Source organism: Fulmarus glacialis, unplaced genomic scaffold (assembly GCF_000690835.1).
Source record: "Fulmarus glacialis isolate BGI_N327 unplaced genomic scaffold, ASM69083v1 scaffold12668, whole genome shotgun sequence".
In the NCBI taxonomy this organism is placed as follows: domain Eukaryota; kingdom Metazoa; phylum Chordata; class Aves; order Procellariiformes; family Procellariidae; genus Fulmarus; species Fulmarus glacialis.
Window position 1 is genome coordinate 1 of NW_009228987.1, and position 13,439 is coordinate 13,439.

Below are 13,439 nucleotides of genomic sequence, written 5' to 3' on the forward strand. Positions count from 1 at the left end.
TCAGCTCAGTCCCATATCTGTACCAGAGATTAATCAAGTGACCTGTTAAAATCCTGTCCCCGGTTTCCATTCTTAAACCAGTTGTTTCTCTTGAAGCCACCGTCACCTTGCCTCCCATTTCCGAACCTGGAGAACCCTCGCCCTGCCTCCTGGGGGTACTCTTCCAGCTCAGGCAATTCCTTTGCCACCAACAGTTGCCAGCGCCTGGTGTCCCTCCACTGTTCCTGAAACAAGACCAATATAACAAGACTTTATGTGCCTGCAGGTGTGTCCAAGGTACCCTATATCATTAAAAGCAACATTGAATGCAAAGGCATTTCCAGACAAATCCCACCCTTGCCAAAATAGGTCAGCAGATCCCTCTTGGGAGACAACTCACAGTCCTGTGACAAAGGATAAACGATCACAAAGGGACAGAAAACTGGTTAACTCTCAAATACACTGGAGAGGTCAAAACCCAGAGTAGCCAAAGAACATAAGATTTTGTCAGGTAACATGATAAGCACTGAAATGCGAAAGAGGCGTGACAGGGTATTTTCTAACAACTGTGCTGTGCTCTTTCTAATGACTGTGTTGTCTGTGCAACGTCCTTATTAAAACACAAACCTTATCCTCCCAAACCACCTTATATTCAATCCTACATATGGCAGTCACCAAATTCCAAACCACCAGGTTCCAAAGCCAATTCTGGCTACAAAAACATACCTGTATGTTACTCAGTTCGCCAACAGGGATATCAAAGCACACCCCCTATAACAGGGAAGGAAAAAAAAAAAAGAGGCATTTGCTTTCCAAAGATGTATCCAAGAACAGAGACACACAACTCCAGACAGGCAGCACCTGCAGCTGCTCATACACGCTAACTGTAGAAACCAGAAATGGTAGAAAGCATGCTCTTTTGGGGGAAGCTTTTTATAAGCTGAAGAAAAGAAGCAGTTAAAACACAAAAGCTCAAAACAAAATGCAGATTCAAATGCTCTGTGCTGACAGCAGCACTGCCTGCAATCAGCCTGTCTGTTTGAAAGTAAGACAGGTGTCACCTGGCATCACAAGCTCTCTAAGAACACACTTGCACAGAGGACAAGTTTCAGGAGTCAAGCTGACAGTCAGGTGAATACTGTACCGATCAGGTCAGGCACTACCCTGCTCTACAGCTATCTTTTCAATGCACTGGTATGTAGTGTTAGCACAAGTTCACAATGAAAGAATAAAGGTCACAACAACCACTCCCACTATATACGTATTTCTGATGCTTTTTTTTTTTTTTAGAGAGAATTCCTGCATTATCATTTAGGGGTAAGGTCTCCATTCAAATAAGAGTCTTTTAAAATATTCAACTAGCTGTAAGGTTTTGTTTGGGGGGGTTTTTTATAGTGTATACACAGACAGCAGTTACAGGGGGCCTCATGACCGGTTACCATTTTCTGAGAAATGAGATTGAGTAGGGATATAATGAGGTATCAACATTTGTATACTGGTACTTCAGAACTCCTGCCTCAATCACTGCAAAAACTGGCCATATGTGTACACACACACCCCGCCTCCTTCCCCAAGGTTGGGCCATCTTACCGTCTTCCCCTTGAGGAAACGCATTGCAGATACTTTGGCATCTACTTCCTCGCCAAGCTGTTCTTTTAGTCCTCGCCAGGCGTAGCTCATGGTACGCATTTCTATTGAACACTTTAACACCATGGTCACAAAGCCCTCCAGGAAACAAACAGAGAAAAACGTTTACAAGACTAAACTTGGTTGGACAACCTGTAACTCACTAACTGATGAACTATGCAATAACCTGTTATTGTAATGTAGTATTTAATCCTAAGAAATCAGCTTCCCAAAAGTGAAGCAACTAAAAGCCTCCTAAGAAGCTGAAGGCGTCCATCTAACCTAAGACTGCCCATTGATATAAAGGCCAACAGCATTTCTGTATTTTAGCCAGAGACACATTTATTCAATCCATAAAGTTACGGCTAGAAAAGGGGTAAAAAAAAAAAAAAACCAAACTGATACAAGAAGCACAGTCCAGTCACATGCTATTTCCAAAATTGTGTTACCATGCAATGAACTGGGCCAAGTTCTCCCTAAATGCATGAGAAAAAGGAAGGGCTGTATTTTTCTTCTGTCAAGATCTCTTTGAAATCAGGTAATCACACACTAGACTTACTTGAAATATTACAGAAATATAAAAGCTTCCTGGGAAAGGGAAACTACGAATGAATCCATTAGCTTGTAACATGCCATTAGTTAAACTCTGAGCATCAAAGTCTTCTGTCACTTAGATCTCTGGAGAAATTCTTTTAACTCTCATTACAAGAAAATTTACTAACTGATTTCGAGTTTCTCTGGTTTCCTGCAGAGTGCCAGTAAGAGCTAATTTCAGTTAAGGAACAAGCAACAAACCAGAAGCTGGAGACAACAGCTATTCAGAAACCCAACTGAAAGAGCCTGAGAAGAAGATGCCACACTTGAACTGGACGCAAGCAATTTATCCATTCTTGTAAACACAGGTATAATATTATTTACCGCAGTTGAGTTGAGTAAGGAGCGCTGCTGTATGTGAGATGCCCCAGAAATATGAGCTAGAGCTGCAGCCAGGGCAGCAACCGCCCCTTTTTCGTCTATGAGCTCTTGAGCAGATTTTCTGAAGTAGTCTACTGCAGAAGGAGGAATGGCCTCCAACAACCTACATGGTGACAACAAAAGTTTAAGAGATCAGCGAAGGCCAGTGTGAAATGCAGTCATGTTTAAGACATAGACTTCAGACACTTTCAAGATTAACAAATTATGTCTAAAAGCCTTGGCTATCATGCTCATGCTTCACTACCACTCATTTAACTCAACACCTTCAGGATGCTGAATACCCATCTTCTCTGTTTATTAAGCCAAGCCTCTTGAAAGATGTGCTCAAGATGTGGCGTGTTTGAAAGAATAGATAAAAACATCACGGGAAGGCTCTAAAATATCAGCATTCTTAAGGCTGTACCCAAGAATCCACAAGAAAGTGTTCCAGCAAATGCAAGATTCCCATGCTTTTCCTTCACAAGGAAGGGAAGCATACCACTACAATGCCACTGCTGGCACTTCTTGCTCTCAGTGCAAGCTGATTAAATGGGTTATTTCTGGGAGAGGCAGTGAAAACAAGCTGAGAAACTGAGAACAGCTGCTTCTCTAATGCTATTTTTGATACACCAGCACCTCCCACCATTTTTCAGTACGCTGTGAACCCAATGCCCATGCCCATGATCTCCTTTACACTGGTCAAATCATCGCTAATTATAATAACCTCTGCCAATGCAATTTCCACCAATGGGGCAGCAAATGTAAACAGAGCTGCATGGAATAAAAAACCACAACCCTTGAGAAAAAAACCATACAAAGAACACAGGACAGGGCTACAACACCCTCACTACTGCAGAGTAACTCCTCATTACACTAAGTATTGCTCTTCACGCACTGCTACTGTATCATCTGAGAGAACAAAACCAGTTTCCCCTCATGACAGTATTATCACTGTTCTGCCATTGATTCCTGATGATATAAAAAAAGGTTAATTTTTGCAAGAACTTAGAGAACATTATGTTCTAATGGTCTACGTTCAAGCACACAGAGGTTTATTGATATCACCTTATGAAAACAAGTCAGTGTCCGCATGCAAAGCGGCTGCCTTTTGCGACATAGGCAAAGACCTGCTCACATACAGGTCTGATCTCTTAAAGCTTTGCATTAACAGCATTGTTGTTGGTAACATCTCTAGACAACTTTTAAGAACAGGCAAATAAACTTACTTTTTGGCATCATTACTTGAAGCTTTAATTACATCTGTAGCAGAGGGAACACCTATACGCTTAAATGTAATCCCCTGAAATCAAGAAAACAAATTACAGTTAAAGGTATTTTCAGCACTCTACCTAAGTCACATCACTGAGACCTCTAGTTACTGTTTAGAATATCAACACAGTCTTACTTAATTTAATTTATTTCTAAAGCTAGAATAAAGCTTTTAAGTTCCTGCCTTTGTTAATCTAGAGCTACTTTACACCAATTTACATGCAGATTGTAATGCGAGGCATGGTCTCCTTCATGCATTCCTGTCACAGTCTGCCTGCTGACATCAACAGAGTACTGCCAACATGGGAAAACTCATGAGACATTAGAACAGGCTGATACAAAAGCATTTACAAACACTTACCAAATATCAACATTTTAGGCCCATTAGTCTATGGGACATGAGTCCCATACTGGACTCATGAGCAGCCCACGGTTACAAAAATCTAAGAGTGGCAGAGTCTTTTCAGAAGCTGAATAATTTCATTAGGCAGAGGTCTGAGGTACAACTCACCGCTTTGTGCTCAACTTGTTTCAGAAGATCTTCTTCTCTTCTCTGAAATAAACAAACACAGATCCCAGTCCGCCCAGCTCGACCCGTACGTCCAGAACGATGGATGTAGGAATCAACATCCTGCAGAAATTCAGATTAACACGAGAAAACCTTATGTCATTTAAACTGTTGACATTTATACATTATAAGAGAGAAAATGCAAGCTAAATTCTAATTCAGAAGCCTAAGGAGTGATACATTATATCTCTATACCCAAACTTGTAACTGTACATAAACCCATCAGATCTGCGTATGCTACCCTGCCCAAGGTATGCTGCCTCAGGTTTAACAAACACTATTGACATAAGGTTTTTTTTTAAATAAAAAGCTCCACTGGAGTTTCAAAAGAAGCAAAAGGCAGCAGAAGTATTTTAGAATTGTTATGAAACTCAACAATGTTCAGAAGGGATTCAAAAATGCTGAAACAATGTCAAAAGCTATCTTGCGACTTTCCAGAGTAACCAAAACCCATCACTTTTACTTTAATCAAAGCTCAAAATACAAAAGCTTAACTAAGAAATTCTGGGCCTGCATTTACAAAAAATCCACTTCATTTGTGAATCAGAACATACTTCCGGTGAAACAAAGGAATAACCTACTGTTCTGCCACAAAAAAATAAACTACAGTTTTAGTTTCCTCTAATGACTTACTTTTGGTGGTGAACACTGTATAACAAGGTCAACCTCAGGAATATCCAAACCACGGGCAGCTACATTTGTTGCAATCAGAACTTCAAACACACCATTTCTGAAGCCTTTTAATGTAACTTCTCTCTGTTTCTGTGGAATGTCACCATGCAATGACTGGGCATCCTGTCAGTGAAACAAACCATTAAGATGTCATTTAACAGGGGAGTCTAGGCCGCAGTATCTAAAGACATTTAATTACAAAACCCAAAACATAGTGCAGAGCAACAGAAAATAATTACACAGCTGATACCAAAGGAATATAAAGCATCCTACTTTGTGGTTTGATCCTTCTCTGGGACAATAATACTCATAAGCAGTAGTTTTACTAGAACGTTATTATTTGTAGCATACCAACAGCAGACTGTACAATTTGCAGTCTGCCATGCCAACAAGGGCCCACTTCAGCTTTCAATTCCACTGGAACAAATGGAAGCAACTTTACTTAAGCAGTATTTGTCAAGAGCTAGCAGGAGACTTTGCTCCCTTCCCTGGGAAGCCATGACAAAACACACAGAAGCCGAAGCGAGGATTTCAGGGCATTCCCAAATCCTACAGGTGATCTGAACAACCTCCACTTTTAATGGGACAAGAGACAGACCAAGTGTTTGACAAGGAGAAAGAGGAGTGTCACAAGATCAGAATTCAAATGGGTAACATGCTAAAGCAGAACTTAATAGTATAAGAGAAAGATGCGTCACATACTGACACAATAACAAAGTCATTGGATTTACTGTGAAAGCAGCAGGGCCAACAGACAAAAATTGTTGCTGCGAGATTTTAATGGTATATGATATTTATCAAATACTGGGCAAACCATGTATTCCCACCGCTCTTTTGACATAAATTAGTATTTAGTATCAAACAGGAGTTTCTCTGAAAAAAATCCAGCACCTTTCCCACTCTCAAAAAAATTCAAGCAAGCATAGAAAACCTGCTCAATATATCACCTGAGGTCTGAACGAATTATTAAATGACCTTCCAAGGACAACAGAACATTCTGTTCTACCGTATTAGTTGGATTTTCCTGAAAACTGACTGTTCAAAGAATAAAAGCCATTAAGAGACAGGAACTCAAAGACCACACTAACATGAGATGGAATATGTGCACTATACTAGCTCCTGGTTATTACCATTATTACTACCTCGTGGTTATTCAGCATAAGCTGTGTATTTTCTATTGATCTGGTCCTGCATGATTTTACAGCCACAGGAATAAATTCATAATCGCAGCCAAGAAGGTATTTTAATTGCAAAGCTCTACTTTTAGAAATAGCTTTCGTAAGTCTTAAAACCACCCACAGAAACAACTTCATCCACACAGTTGCAACCTCATATTTATTTCAGGGCATTCAACCCCTGAACATCCGTAACTGCAGCTCTCTGTTCAGATGCCAGTACCTGTTTGAGCGAAGCATTCATAGCCAGTTCATTTGCTTCCTTTTTGGTCTCACAAAAGACAATGGTCCGCCCATGGCTGCCACTGTAGACTTGAATGATATCCCCAAGAACTCCTGCTCTCTGAGATGAGCGACACTGTATAGCCAAGTGCTGTTTGGGAAAGAAACATGATAAGCATCTATGTTAAATTTCAGCCACACACAGGACAGACAAAATGAATGCAGAAAATTTTTTTTTTTTTTTTTTAAGCTTGCAAACTACTGCCCCCATATGAAAGCTCTGCTTAAAAAAATTTTTTGTCAATCACGTAAAAAGTCATTCCACACCCGCATTTGTAAAGTCAATGCAAATCCATCTCATCCAAGCCACATGCTCTCAGGACCTGCACTGCTCTGCAGCAGAATCACTCACTTCCACAGTTGTGGCAGTCCTTTGAGTTTTCTTTCCAATCAGGTCAATCTGTTCATATCCATCTTTCATGTATTTTTTGGCTACATCATATACCCATCGCGGACAAGTTGCAGAAAACAGCAGTGTCTGGGGATTGTTCTCAGAACCTGGAAGGAAAGGCCACCGATTTAAGTCATCACAACAGACTCTGACACTTGAGAACTGGTAAAAAAGCAACAGAGTTGCTCTCAAATTGAGAGGTTTATATGTGCAATAAGTCAGCTACAAGAAGAAAACTTAGAAGCAATGAAAGCTTTTTTAATACCCTTTAGACACCAAAGGCAAAATTACAGTAATTTTAACTGGACCAAACTGAATCCTTCATCCTGCCTGAGAAGAAATGCAAGACACATTTCTAGATCATCTGCTAAAAATGGTATAGACCGTGCCTGAAGTCCCCCCAGATACCTTAAAGAACTCCTGTCTCAATCCCTCCTTGTCTGGTATTCCAACACTAACTAGCTGCACATATGGCTATGTGCAAAGGAAAAAGGCAGGCTAAAAAGGACACTCTGCAGACCAGGGGGAAGAATTACGTGACAAGATAGATTACCCCAGGTAAGAACAGCTTAACAAACAGTATCTTGAAAAAGTTTAACCTACCTTCATAGCTCCACAGGATCAGAAACAAACACACATTGCAAAAGAATGCTATTATTCCCTACAACTTATTTTCCAGTTACAAAGAAAACTTTTAAGATTGAATAATTATAACAAGTCTTCCAAAACCTATACAGATTTCCTTTTTTAGAAAATTCTCTGTACTTTTTGGCGTCAGGACAAAGACCAACTCTGCAGAAATGGGGAGAATGTAAAAATGACAGTGGCTGTACTGGGTCAAACCTAAGATCCATGAAGCTCATATATTCTCTCCAATAGTAGTCAAGCAAAGTTAACAAAGATGTGAAGAAACACTGCCAGCAACCAGCTTTTTTCTGGCTTCCAGAGCCAGAAGTGATACCCTTGCTTTTAGTAATTCTTGGTATTTCTACTTCCAGTAATTCAAGTCACTTTTCAAAACTTCTGGCACTAGTACAATGTGGCAAGGAATTTCACACTATTAAAATAACCTCCTTCTGCTCTGTACCTGCTACCTGGTGGCTTCGCTGAATGCCCATTACATCAGAAGAGAGCAAATATTCCCTAGTTGTCAACTTTGTGTGATGACAAGTGTACAGACACATCATAACCCCAACCCTATGCTCAGTCACCTCTCTCAGGATGAAGAGCACTAGGGCTTAGGCAGTTGGGTTGGGTTTGTTGCTTTTTTGCCTTTTTTTTTCCCCCCCGCCCAGAGATGCCATTCCAGCCCTTCAGCTGTCTGTCACCTTGCTTTGAACCTTTTCCAACTCTACCTTACTCTTTTCTCTGAGGTCCAATACTAGCATCACGCAAAGGATTCAAGTTGAGGGTGCACCTGCAGTTTTCAAAGCAGCGTAATTGTGTTTTCTGCATTGCCCTCTATTCCTCTCCTGATGTCAGAATTTACCTTTTTTATAAGCAAATCCTAAGATTTCTTCCACTTGTTCAGCAAAGCCCATGTCTAACATGTGATCAACTTCATCCAAAACAACATGCTTCACGCTGGAAAGTTCCAGCTTGCTATTCTGAATGTGGTCTTTGATCCGTCCAGGAGTTCCCACTAGAATATCAATGCCACTTTTAAGAAGATCAACTGGAAGAAAAGACAGAAAAACAAGGACAGTGTCAGAATGCTAAGAGACAACAAGGTAAAAAGCTACCAGTACACAGCAACACTTCTAATTTTAGAACCAAAAAACGACTGCCCTTCACTTTAATCTCTGAATAAAGCACCATGTCCAGTCTAAGTAACAAACAAGTAAGCTTATCGGCAGTCCAAGTTGCTCTGTCGGGAATACCAGCTAAACCACAAGCAAAGTTACAGTAAGATACGCCAATTTCCAAGCAGCAATGAGCCGGCATTAGAAACCTCCAGAGCTTTATCACAGAAAAACGCTTTAGTTTTTCAGCTAAATTCTTTTTCACAGTTACCTCTGGAGAGAGACAGACAGAGCCACACGCACATACATGATTTTCCCTTTTCCTTGGACAGTTGTCTAGTCCCAATATAAGTCCACACAAAAAACACACAAACACGCAATAAAGAAGAAAGTAAAAGGACTAGTCACTTTGCAGACCTAAACCCATTCTTTTAAATAAAGATTTATTGGAACTAAAATTATTCAACCCAGGCTCTCTGCTTCCTTTGAAAGCAACGTCATGGTTCCTAACTGAAGTGAAACTCTGAGCGGGTAAAAAAGCCAGTTTTATTCATGGAATGCATCTGGAGAAAGTCAACTCTAATCCAGTCGTAACTCCTTAGCGTTTACTTACGCTGTGCTTTATACGGAGTTCCTCCATAAAAACAAGCCACTGACAATTTCCTGGTGAGATTCTTGAAGTCTTTGGCTACCTGAGTGGCCAGTTCCCTGGTTGGAACAAGAACTAGCACCTGGAGAGTGAAAAGAGACAAAAATGCAGCTATGCTTGGGAGAGGGTGCTAGGAGAAAAGGGTTTACTTCATGTCAAACAGCTTGTATTCCCGATCTTATTCTACACTTGTTCCAGAGGTGCCCACAACTCCCCACCATCCCAAAAATATTTCCTGCACCTGGAGCCCGCACATCACAGCCTCATAGCCAGCAAGAGGAAACAAGACAAAGCATTAATTACAAGATAACTGAGGCGCAGAACAGCGATAGTTTTTTTCTTAAGTTAATGCCAGATAAAATAGACACTTCAGTAACATTACCAAGGCCAATGAAGGTGCAGTTCAGCACTAAAGGATAGGAACAGTCACTAAACAATTTGGAGTAGTAAGATCTTAAACGATACATAGCATGACACACCCTAGCCATATATCCTCCTTCTCCACCTACCTGCCTTCCTCCAGTATCTATCCTTCCCCCCTACAATAAGATTTTAAAACTTACATCACTTTTAAAGTTAATAAAATAGAAAGATGAAGTAGGCAACAAATCTGCAGACTGTAACAGTTTTTCAGTCTAATGATATTTCCAAGGGAATATGATATCTGATCACAGGTATCTGGCTATCAGTTCCATCTCATGCTTGAGTAGAAATGTAAACGCCACTTGTATCCATTAAGTTGAGCCTCCAGACATGAGGGAAAAATAAAAACCCAAAAGCCTTCAGTTATCACCATGGGATTTAGTGTGAAACAACCTCAGTGAACGGAGGCAAGTCCAGCTTACTCAACCACTACCTGAGAAGAGGCAGGGGATTCAACCCCAAAGCCACGGGCTAACTTGCTGAGGATAGCACTCTCCCAAGTAATGCCACAAGGAACCCTAAAAGCGAAACATGTTATCACTGCGATGCTGCAAAACCTCTGTCACATTGTAGCTCCTGATCTGAGGAAAGTGTTCAGTATTACAAACACCAATAAAGGAGACAGAAGGCCCAACAAAGTCCCCAAAGCAATTACAGAACCACTTTTGAAAACTGCCATAATCTAAGGTTTTGGTGTTAACCCTTAAGTGGTAAGTTACTTTTGGTGAACGGCCTCTTCTCCCATCTTGCGAGACACTCTGAAGTTTTTCAGTCAGCGGAAGAGCAAAAGAAAGTGTTTTGCCGGTTCCTGTTCGAGCTTGAGCAATCAGGTCTTTGCCATCATATATGGGCTGAAAAGTCTCCACTTGCACAGGGAACAGGTATTTTACACCTCGAGCTATAAAATAATCCAAAGAGGTTTCATTAAAAGGTGCTGATTCTACTGCAACCTGAACAAACAATTAGAAGCCCTCATATATAACTAGCCCGAATATGTAGGACACATTATGTCAAATCGTGTACACAAAAGAAGGTTAAAGTTAGAAGAAATACACATCTGTGTGTTTTCTCTCCTACTCTAGATCAAAACTATTCCCCCTTAAACACGCAGCTGAGTATTCACAATAAGATAAAGCCTTCTTTATGATGTTTGGCATAAGACAACCCGAGGGAAAGAAGGAAATAAAAACAACAAACATGTTTTTTCTGATACAGCCAAAGATTTTGTGGTAGCTTGGTTTTGAGGTCAGGGGAGGAGGTGACAGTGTTTATTTTAAGATATTCTAAAACTTGAGAGAGATTTTGCACAGTGGAAGTGAAACAATCCATCCAAGAGAAACTTCCGAACAAGGAAAATGTAAAGCAACTAGGAGAATTTTGTCTGGGAAACAAAAATCGCAGAGTTTCCCAACACAGAGAAGAAGAACTCTACAGTGGTTACGTCCGCAATAAAGCTAATCTAGAAGAGATATGAAAAAGCCTGGAAGTATGAGAATAATCAGAGACAATCTGCTCACAGGAGCCAAATACTCCCCACATAGGAAACACCATTACACTTATTTAAGAAGTGATATTGTAGACAGCAGACACTGGAATTAAAATAAAGATACATAGTAAGTAAAACGATGCTGATGAGAAGAAAAACACTGTCTCTAGAATGTATATGTAGGAATAAACACACCATGGAAGAATAAACTCACCTTAAAATGACAGAACTTGAAATGGAACAAAACAGAAACTCTGTTCCTACTAACAACAGTAGATTCCTTGAATCTACAGTGACCACTCATGTGCGTGTTCTTACTCCATGGTAAATGTAAGACAATTTAGGACAATTTACCCTTGGCTTCTGTCTCTGCTTGCATGGGTAACAGAATGCAATTCTGGACAAACATTTACAGAAATTTTTTGTGCCACATTAACTAACCTTTGAGAAGGTTGATGGTGTTTTCGGAGAGAGGAAAATTGGAGAAGGCGCCTTCTTTTGCTTCTTCTGTCAGCTCCTAACAGGATTAAAAAAAAACAAAAAAAAAATCTTGTTACCCCTAAGAGAGGAGCAAATAACGTACCCTATATAGGCACACAAGAAAAGCTGCGCATTTACTTTATCACTGCAGTTTTACCAGCTACCTCCTTTCTGTTTAAAAAGAAAGAAAACTCTTGTGATGCAGGTACTTCACAAACAAAAACATCATCACAGCGTAGAGTGGGAAACTTGCATCCAGCCAGCCTGTATTAGAAGACAAAACACACTGACACAGGCTGCACCAGTTAGCGTGACAGAACTCCTACAAGTAAATCCTGTTTTTACATCAGTCTTAAGTAAAGACGTCCTGCCAAAGGTCTTCCTGCTCTTGTTAGCTGCAACAACTTGTTCAAAACCATGACTACTGCTATCTCATCCCTAGTTCAGATATACCTGCACCACTTTTTAAGACCCATGGCGAATGAAAGGGAACAACCGCCCCTTCCACGTGATCTTACCATGTCATGCACATATGCTTGGCAAGTCAGGAAAGGGAAACTACTTGTTAAAAATCTTAACTGGAGTCCTCTGAAATCATTAGAAAACTGTTTTTCACAGCAAAACATATTTGGCGTCACAATTCACTGTGTGAAGCAGGAATTTCCCTCTAAATCACACCTACTCAGTACACCACGCAAACAGCTTCTTAACTTTGCACACCATTAGATGCTTGCTGAAAACTCACTATTTAGCTTCTACATCAAAGATCCGAGAGATCACATCATTACACCCAATGTACAAAAAGCACTCTCTTGATCCATGTTCCCATCTTAAACACAAGAGAGAAAACTACCCACAGAAGGCCCTATCCAGGGGAAGGCAAGCTACAGGGCCCTCTCACACATGTGTGCAAGGCGAAGGGTGAAATCTGAACAGGAAGAACTCCAGAAGTGGGAATTAATGAGGATAACCATGACCTTCCCTTACAGGACACCTTGCTTAAATACTTCTTCAAAGGGCCTGCCAGGAGAGAAAGTGCTGTCACAGTACAAAGCAATGCACGTTTCTGGGATGGTGACTGCCTGTGCAGCAGGGAGAAACCCTTGCGCTGCAGGACACAAAACAAGTTGCCACATGAAGATGAGCTAGTACATGGAAACTTCCTGCTACCTAGGCTGCTCCACTGTAGGATAAGCTACTCCAATCGGCTTGGCATTTACCACGAGGGGGAAAGCACAAGGAGAGACGGCTGCCACGTGTTGGTGCATGTACTGCTGTGCTTCGCTCACCCGCCCGCAGCTCGGGTAGAAACGGGCATGGTGCTGGCCGCTCCCTCGTGCCCAGGGCCAGGTACCGTAAATCTAAGGGGAACAGCGGCAAACGCTGCCTACGACAGCAGCCTAGCACTCCCACAGCCCTCACACCCCAAGTCTCCACACAGCACCCAGTATGTGTAATTAAGCCCACTCATTACCAGTGGGGCTTTAATTAGGCAAGGCAAGGGCTCCGCTAGCAGAGTGTTACTACCTCCGCGTCGCTGTCCTGTTCTCCAGCGGCCACATCGCCAGATACACTCTGGGCTGCGGGGGACGTCACATCGTTGCTTAGAGCGGAGGAAAGCTTCACCGTATGCTCAGAGCCGTCGCTCTCTGCAGCCAGACCGTTGCTCTTCTCCTTGACCTTTTTTGTCTTCTTGGGCAGGGGGGGCTCAAGGTCATCGTCGCCCAGCCCGCTCTCCTCGGG

The 13,439-nt window shown here is 41.4% G+C and overlaps 1 protein-coding gene across 1 annotated transcript; it reads right to left on the reverse strand.

Moving 5' to 3' along the window:
• Positions 1 to 106: 106 nt before the first annotated feature.
• LOC104072030 (nucleolar RNA helicase 2-like) lies at positions 107 to 13,385 on the reverse strand (the record flags this gene model as incomplete). Its single annotated transcript, XM_009583683.1, has 14 exons — positions 107 to 224; positions 706 to 750; positions 1,570 to 1,704; positions 2,524 to 2,683; positions 3,786 to 3,859; positions 4,340 to 4,459; positions 5,030 to 5,191; positions 6,467 to 6,616; positions 6,878 to 7,023; positions 8,406 to 8,591; positions 9,272 to 9,389; positions 10,450 to 10,628; positions 11,658 to 11,733; positions 13,224 to 13,385. Coding segments are annotated over 14 exons (1,831 nt in total), but the record flags the coding sequence as incomplete, so codon positions are not given.
• Between the last annotated feature and the right edge of the window lie 54 nt (positions 13,386 to 13,439).